The following is a 9,637-nucleotide window of genomic DNA, read 5'->3' as shown; positions in this document are numbered from 1 at the left end:
TAATCTATTCATAATCTAAGAATCTTAATTTGGAACACTACAAAATCTTAACTTGGAAACTATCAAATCTCATCTTTGATAAATTTTTGGATTTCTTATACTTAAATCTCAATATTCTATTTTTTTTCATCATTCTCGACATCTTTTAAACATACAAAAAGGCATATTGTCATAAATGGTAACATTTCGTCAATATTTGTTTTTTTATCACATTGAATCTTTATTTCAGGTTCAAATATTTCACGGGTAAAACGTATTCTTATACGAAATAGTTCCAAATTTGAATTAAAAAAAATTATTACATGTTTCGTTTTACACAAACGAATCTTGGATCCCAGATAATAATTTTAATCATAATAATTTTACTTAAATCACTTCATCCCGCACTATGTGCGGGTTGTTATCTAGTTAGGAAATATATGTGAGTGAAGAAAAGTGTTGTGATTTTGAGCATTGAACCAGACTTGCATAGTAATGTGAAGGAAATCATATAAGTAGAATATACCTAACATGTTAACTTCAAAGTGCCATTGGTTTGATTTTACCATTGGACCACCATACAACTTAGACAAAGTGATCTCAGCTAATTTTCCGACGAATTTATCCGATGAATTCTGTCATCAGAATAACCGGATTTTGAAGTTGTCGGATATTTTTTTAATGAGCACTATGAGATAATGTATTTGTAAGGTAGAAACTAAAATCGTTTAATAAAAAGAAAAGAATAAAAATAAAATTATGTATAATCAAGTCAATTCATCCCATATGCACATCATATATTATGATGATGAAACTTTCATTCCGTATTCAAAACGTAATATAATCTGCTAAAACACATGGGTTAATATAATTTTTCTTTTTTTAGTTCAAAAGATAAAGGTTCAAACTTAAAACACAACGATACCACATAGGAAAGTTCAAACAATAAGCAAAAGGACTAACATAAAGCCATAACACATAACCTGAGGCTATCTTTCACTTGATGAGCTTTGAGAAGGAATATCCGAAGAGTCTACACACCATTACGTAGACTGCTACAAATTCAATGTTCAGACCGCTAAGGAGTAGTCCGTAAGATGATTTGATAAGCTAACCTACATAGCAAAGTATATAATTAATAATCACCATGGTGTTAATAAAAGTTTAAAACTACCAAGTTAAAACGCACCATGATCCTAGTATTTTCTGGTGCTTGAACTTATTTATCATACATTGCACAAAAACAAAGCTAACTTCCTCTACTTCAACTTCAATGTCAATTTTCTCAAAATCAACTCGCTTCTCGAATACATCTCTAATATGGAGATCAATGATTCGATTAAAAGCTTTTCTTGTCTTGTCTGATGGACCCAAAATATGAAGGGTTGAGCTGTCTTGGTTCTTATCATTAATATAAGAGATAAAGGATCCAAACAAATCTCCCTCATCTATCACTATAAACTCTACCACCAGTTTAATGAAGCAAAGATTATATGTTCGAACCACAAAAATATCAAACAGTTGCAATGATGCAGAACTGACTGATAATTATGAATCATCAAATTTCTATAATTTTAATGTATTAATTTGATCAATGTATCTATCGTATAGATGAAAAAAAGATGTAAGAGTTAAAAGTACAAAACTCAAAGAACTGAAACAAAATTCTTATTATGACTTTTTTAAGTGACATCAATTAAGTTTCAACAGTTGACGTAGCATTAAGCTTAATTAAAAGTCCTAAAGCACTAATGATCCCATCATTAAAGTACTTAAGAGTCGAACCACAATGAGCAATTAGTTAACTCACTAAGAATGCACACAAATGCTTAATCTAAGCTATTAAGATGATTTAGTTTTCTAAATCTTACTAACAATGCAATAACAATCCAATCAAATATAAAATAAGGTAAAAGAAAACAATAAACAAAATACTAACAACTTTCAAGAGTAAACAAAGCGGAAATAAGTAAGTTACTAAGCGATAATTAAAGTCAAATTCCGAAGTTAAAGCAATCGATTAGGAATGACTAAAAGAAGGATTATGGAGCTCATAACAACTTCTAACTACAATGATCCTTAGGCCATAGAACACTAGACAAGAATAATTCATTTCCATGAGATTAATCCCTTTACTAATCAATCAAATCATCAACACTTCTAAAGGCAATCAAATGATCAATAAGCATAAGCAACAAGCCTATCTAACCACTAATCACTCTAATCAACATTTTCCAAAGGCAAATAATGAAAAGTACTTAAAGATTTTGGTTCGGAAATTTCAACGAACACCTTCCGAACATGAAATTCCTAATGTCTAAATCAACATGATCAAGGTTGATTTAGCTTTATTAGCAATCAGTAAGCAAGGATCTTAAACAATCTACCTAAACTCCATAATCCAACATCTAGCTTTATTATCAAATAGGATTTTTGTGTCGTTTTGTTTTGTCGTCTTTTATATAAGAGAAGAAAAAAAGGCAAACTATTAAACCATGAAAAAAAGGAAACTACAATGTCCGTTTGCAAGAAGAACGTGTCTTCTGAAAAATTTACAACTTTCAGAGAAAGATAATAATATTAAAACTTGATAAACCATGCATGATCCAGTGAAACCTAGTTTATTTTAATTACGATCTTGAACCGTCAAAATTATTGACCGACTTTAAGATATTTTATTTTCTTGATCCAACGACTCCTGTGATTCATGCATGATGGATGGTAATTCATTCAAATTATTTGCTATTTGTTTTCCCTTTAAATAATACGTACAATTCTCAATGGAGACAATATATATTATAAGTTTTCATTTCATGTTTTCCAAATTTGTACAAGTATTTCACTCCTAAAATTATTTGATTTAGTTTGAGTTTTCAGTTTATTTATGACATAACCAATAATTTACCTATTCCACTTTTGTTAAATTTGATGGTAAAAAGATGATTCACAAAGCATCTCTTACTAATAAAAGAAGCTCATTGAAGCTTCTCAATTTGTCTATTCTCAATTTGTCCACATCAGATTTTTAAAAATGTTCTCTTCAAATATCATGTCAGCAAGCTATTTAACTATAAGAAAACATCGAAATAAATTTTGTTTAATAAAAACGTTACCTAGGCAAAAAAAAAAAAGAATGTTGATTTTTTTCCTCCAAAGAAAAAATCACTTTAAATTCTAAAAATAAATTTTGATTTTTCTTGGATTCCAATTAAAATGATTTAAATTAACAAAATACAATAAAATAAATTTTTTTCTCTCTGAAATGACTAAGGCTGCTGTTGTTCTTTCTACCAGTCCCATGCTCACTGCTCCCACGCCATAGAAGAAGAAATGATTTCTCATTAGGATTAAATAATGTGGTGTACTTAGGTTAAATAACTGTTTGTTAAATGACCAAGTGATTATGATTTGTGCGCAAAAAAAAAAATTATTTTAAAGAAACGTAATATTTTTCTAATTTATTTTTGAGAGGGCAAAGTCCAATTTTTTAATGAGGGTTTTATAAATTTTAGGTCATATAATTATGTAATTTAGTTTACACTAGGAATCTTTATACATAAGCTAATATTTTTAAAATAAGTTCAAAAATTTAGTTTTGGTAAGTTTATTTAATGTTAAAATGTGTTTGGTTTTTGGCTTTAGGATAATAAGTATAAGGATAGTAGAATTAAAAGTGTTGGCAAAGAGAATAGTAGTATTTCTTTTTAAAAATAGTTGAGAAAAATGTGGAATTACCACATAAGCACTAAAAACTCTTCTTTAATATATAAATGATTAGCATCTATACATAATTGAAAAATATGTTACCAAAACAAAAATACAAAATTAGCATCTACACCATATATATTGCCTAAATAAATTTTATAAATTACATACACATTAAGTTTAATACGTTTACTACACATATTCCCAACTAATCAACCAAACTCAAAAAAGTATTCAAAACAAATATGTAAAAAACAAAACCTAAAAGAAAATGACTAAAAAAAATTAGTGAAAACAAATCCAAAGTTTATCTTGGGTTACTAAAACCTATTCTTTAATAAAAAATAATTCAATTTGATTTCAAATATCGCAAATATATAGTATGGAAAAACATAAGCAACTCAAACTAATTTTATGTTTAAACATAGAAAATGCTTAAAAAAAACAATAAAAAAACATAAATAAATTTTAATATATCTATAGTTAGAAATATATGAGGCGTAACCCGGATTTTCCTCTAGTTTATCATAAAAGAAGAAGAAAAATTCAAAGTAAGAGATTGAAGGAAATTGTTATGAGTCGTAAATTTCTAAAAGTAAATAATTTTGACTTTACCTTTACACAAATAGCATAGCTAGAATACACAGTAATTATCATGGGATTATGAAACGAATATAAACTAAATATGGGAAACATTTAAACCGTTCTTGAACTCAAAACATAATTGTAGAGTTATCCTACTTTTATACTATCTATACAATGAAATTCCTAACAACCAAATTGTCGTTTGTTAACAGAAATTTAAGCAAATATTATGTGTAAGTTTGAAAAGTTCACAAAAATCTTAATGACAAATTAATTTTGTGGCTAAGGAAGTAATGCCCACCTAAAATAGGTAAATTGATTCAATAACACTTTTGGTGCCACTATAAATCGATTTATGATCAAACTGGCGTAATTCAGTTAAAGCAATGAAGTACAATTTTAAATGAAGAACTAATAGATCAACCCTATAAGAATCCTAAGATAAATCTTCATAATTATCCCTTTATAAAACCCAAAACTCAATATCTACTCAAACATGAATAGAGAAAACATGATATAGAAGTAGCATAAGAACTCATATATAATTGCAAAGAGAATAACAAAGGTTTGACAAAAACTCTTTTACAAATCCTAAAAACTAGAACAATCTTAAACTATAAAAATCGCATAAAACTCGTCTTTGGATGGCTGAGAATGAAAGGAGTATTATACACAAAGGGAAGAAGCTCTAAAATAAAAAATAATAAAAAAATTGTTCTAAAACGCCAATTGATCGGTTACAATGTGTACTGATTGGTTACATTGGTCTTTTGTACCAATTGGTTACTAAAGTGTACCGATCAGTCATCGTCTGTCTTTTTTTTTCTTCACTTGATGATTTTTGATCCGTTTTTACTCCCACACTCTTTTCTTTTTTTTCGGCAAGTGTAAAAACCTAAAAAGAAATAAAACACCGAAAATTATATTATTTTTACTAAAAGAACTAAAAAATCGGTGTTAAGAGGACTTTATTACTAATAAAAATATGAGTTAACATTTCATAATTTTTCTTTCTATTCTGCAAGTTATTACCACATGAAACTATTTGATTTAGGTGAAGTTTCAATTAATCTATAGGATATCCGTTTTTACTAGCAACATTGGTTATTGAATGTCTTTGGTACTGAAAATAAAATCGATCATTCACACTATGCATAAACGCGTTACGCATCGATGAACAAAAAAAGAAACACGTACTTAGATATATATATGAACGTGATTTTTCCAATATTACATGATACATGAAAAGATTAATTAGAACGTTACTGAGAATCAAATTTACACGGAAATATATAAACACAATAAAGTAAAAAGAAAAGTTAAAGTGGGAAAATATGTTGTGGGGTTTGCAATTGGCAACCGACCCTAAATGCTTTTTCCAGCTTCTTTTACATAATTTTAATCTCTTTTTGTCTTTCTTACAATTCCATCAATGATCGATCGAATTCAAACCCTTATGTTACACTTCTTTCTTATATAACTGTCTCTTTATATTCCCACTCCTTCTTCTTCTTCCTCTCCTTTTTTTCTCTCTCAAGTTTTATTTATGTTCATATTTGTCTCTTCCACAATTTGGTTCTAGCAAAAAAGTGTGTTTATAAGTTCCTGAATTCCTTATAGGAAGTGGATATGGCTCCTGTTTCAATGCCTCCTGGTTTCCGGTTTCATCCAACAGACGAAGAGCTTGTCATATACTACCTCAAGCGAAAGATTAATGGTCGGACGATCGAGTTAGAGATAATTCCGGAGATTGATCTTTACAAATGTGAACCTTGGGATTTACCCGGTATGTTTCTTTCTTTCCTTTTTTCTTCTTTATTGTTCTCATAAGATACTATCATCCATCATTTTGTTGTCGTTCGCAAGTATGTACTACCGTGAACGAAGGTATAATAAACCTGCTGTATCTCATGTTAGAGAAATTTTAAATGAGACTATATCATAGCAACCGAGAACAGACTCTATATGGTTCTTTCCTAATATGTCATAATCATTTGATTGATATGCTTATTGTAAGATCAATTTTTTTGGACTTTATTAATTAGGATAACGAATTATAGATTCATTTTCTAAAAACTACATAATGTGAAACTTCCTTTTGAAAGGGTAACCCTAGAGAGAATAGACAATTGATGTCCTTTCTTTTTCAAAGATTTTGGTTCTTTTTTTTTTTCTAACACTATATAATTTCTTTTTTAGTTTAGCATTTTTTTACGTACCAAGTTATGTATCTCTAGTACACGCATCGAACTTGGCATCGAACGTGAATGCTTTATCAACTAAATAATAATAATATAGAACAACGATCCCAACTTTATCTTAGAATAAAATTTAAATGGACCCACCCTCATCTTTATTCTTTAAAAGGATTGTAATAAAACCGAGAGATGCGGTGGTGACTAGTGAGTGAGACAAATTCTGAAGATCGAGTCAAAAAAGGTAAGAAGATAGAAAAAAAAAGCAACTCATAATTTCACATGTGCTTTAGGGTTTTCGAAGCTTCTCATTCACCTTCAACTTTTTGTTTTATATATAAAACAATGTTCTCTTTCTTTTAATCATTTGGATTCTCATGTCATGTAATGGCATCTTTAAGTAGTGTGTACACATTAAGATTGCGATAAATCTAATTTCATTGTTCTCTTAATTATATTATCCTGGTTTGCTATAATTGCAGGGAAGTCCTTGCTGCCAAGTAAAGACCTAGAATGGTTTTTTTTCAGTCCTCGAGACCGGAAATATCCAAACGGATCAAGAACAAACCGGGCGACAAAAGCCGGTTACTGGAAAGCCACCGGGAAAGATCGTAAAGTGACTTCACATTCGCGGATGGTTGGAACAAAGAAAACATTAGTTTATTACCGAGGAAGAGCGCCTCATGGCTCTCGTACCGATTGGGTCATGCACGAGTACCGTCTTGAAGAACAAGAATGTGATTCTAAATCCGGCATACAGGTAAGCAAATTTTACAATGATTATTAAAATTTTAAGATTCTTAATTTTAATATAAACCAATGTTTTGAAATATTTCAGGATGCCTATGCACTTTGTCGAGTATTTAAGAAGAGTGCTTTAGCCAACAAGATAGAAGAACAACACCATGGTACGAAGAAGAATAAAGCAACGACCAATAGCGAACAATCTACTTCTAGTACTTGTTTGTATTCTGATGGAATGTATGAAAACCTCGAAAACTCGGGGTATCCGGTCTCCCCCGGTACAGGAGGCTTAACTCAACTTGGTAATAATTCGTCGTCAGATATGGAAACGATAGAGAACAAATGGAGTCAGTTTATGTCGCATGACACGTCCTTCAACTTCCCACCTCAGTCTCAATATGGAACAATCTCATATCCTCCCTCGAAGGTAAATTTAAACTATCTCAAAGAAATACAAAATCAAAAGTGGTGAAAATATAACCTTTTCATTTTAAGCTAATCTCGTATTCACTGAATTCTCCTCACATAATAGGTTGATATAGCGTTAGAGTGTGCAAGACTACAAAATCGTATGTTGCCACCGGTTCCACCACTTTACGTAGAAGGTCTCACACACAGTGAATATTTGGGAAACAACGTTGCTAACGATACAGATGAAATGTTGAGCAAGATTATAGCATTGGCTCAAGCCTCCCATGAGCCACGAAACAGTCTAGACTCGTGGGACGGTGGTTCTGCTTCCGGGAACTTCCATGGAGACTTTAACTATTCCGGAGAAAAAGTCTCATGCATAGAGGCAAACGCGAAGGCTGTAGATATGCAAGAACATTATGGGAGTTTTAAGGAAGAAAGACTTGTTGAAAACTTGAGATGGGTAGGAGTATCAAGCAAGGAACTAGAAAAGGTAGTGATATTTTTACAATGTTTCTGTGCTAAGTATTTTAGGTGTTCATATATAACTAGTTTATGTTTGATCTTGAACTTTGAATTTCAGAGCTTCGTTGAAGAACACTCAACGGTAGTTCCTATAGAAGATATTTGGAGCTATCATAGAGATAATCAAGAACAAGAACATCAAGATCAAGGTAGCTTTCGCTTCTCGATTTCCACATTTTTTTGTTTTTCTTGACATCTCAAGGATTTGATTTTCTCTTTTTAGTTTTAATTGTATCTTCTTTTTTTTTTTTTTGGAAGATGGTATGGACGTTAACAACAATAATGGAGATGTGGATGATGCTTTCACACTTGAGTTCTCGGAAAACGATCATAACGAGAATATTTTGGACAAGAACGATCATGACACAACGAGTTCCTCATGTTTTGAGGTGATAAAAAAGGTTGAGGTTAGCCATGGATTGTTTGTCACAACTCGTCAGGTAACCAATACATTCTTCCAAAAGATCGTACCTTCGCAAACCGTTATAGTTTATATAAATCCAACGGGCGCCAATGAATGTTGTCATAATATGACATCAAAAGAAGAGGTTCCTGTCCGTAAAAAGATCAATCCGCAACTCAATGGAGTAGGCTCAACATTTCTTGTACCATGGAGAAAATTTGTGTACGTTATTGGCTTCAATCCTATGCTTCTATTGATGCGTTGTGTTCATCAAGGAGGTAACTCTAACAAAAACAGAAGCAGTGAATGTTACTCAAGGCAGCCTAAGAAAGGAAATTGTAACAATCTGGGCACAATACTCATGATGGAAAATGCTGTAGTGAGAAGAAAATTTTCGAAGAAGAAGAAAGAGAAAAACATGGTTGATGAACAAGGTTTTCGGTTTCAAGATAGTTTCGTGTTGAAGAAGTTGGGGCTTTCTCTTGCTATCATCTTAGCTGTTTCTACCATAAGTCTTATTTGAATATTGAAGTTCAATATATCATATATGGCTTTTCACTTTTTCTATTGTACTCCCATTTGCCTAGGTCGTATCATTTGCTTTTTCCATTTCTCTAAAGTCTAAACCAAACTAAATTATTCGTATTATATGTGGTTATTTTCTGTTTATGTATTAAGTGATATGACCTCTCCGCGGGTTGAACGATCAATCTTTTGTTTTGTTTGTTTTTTATGTAAGCATGCACGTAAGACGGTAAGAGTATAATTGAGCAGATTCATACGAAATACATGAATAGATTAGAACATCAACGATTTCTATCTTGTATTTTTAGTATTTATTCACTATAGATATGTGAGTAAGTTTATAGTTTATTTTTATTTTTTCTGTTAATTTGTTTATTACCAATATAAACAGAGCCGGACTTGACCACATTGCTATGAAACATTGCAATGGGGTCCTTATTTTTAAAGGTTCCCACATATCTTTTTATTTTTATATATATGTACTAGATTTTATACAATCTCAGCAAAAGCTCAGCTAGATTTTATATCTTTTTTAAAGTTAGTATAAAAATATTTATGATATGAT

General features: G+C 30.8%; 1 protein-coding gene across 1 annotated transcript; it reads left to right on the top strand.

Moving 5' to 3' along the window:
* Positions 1-5,518: 5,518 nt before the first annotated feature.
* On the top strand, positions 5,519-9,327 carry LOC9323051 (NAC domain-containing protein 86). The gene is made up of 6 exons (XM_002888419.2): positions 5,519-6,055; positions 6,947-7,224; positions 7,303-7,635; positions 7,741-8,112; positions 8,203-8,293; positions 8,403-9,327. The coding sequence occupies exons 1-6, from the start codon at positions 5,899-5,901 to the stop codon at positions 9,068-9,070; spliced, it is 1,899 nt and encodes a 632-aa protein (XP_002888465.1). The 5' UTR covers positions 5,519-5,898; the 3' UTR covers positions 9,071-9,327.
* Positions 9,328-9,637: the final 310 nt, after the last annotated feature.

Source organism: Arabidopsis lyrata, assembly GCF_000004255.2.
Source record: "Arabidopsis lyrata subsp. lyrata unplaced genomic scaffold ARALYscaffold_2, whole genome shotgun sequence".
NCBI lineage: Eukaryota > Viridiplantae > Streptophyta > Magnoliopsida > Brassicales > Brassicaceae > Arabidopsis > Arabidopsis lyrata.
Note: the sequence above shows the minus strand (reverse complement) of the source record. Positions and strands in the feature narration are given on the sequence as shown.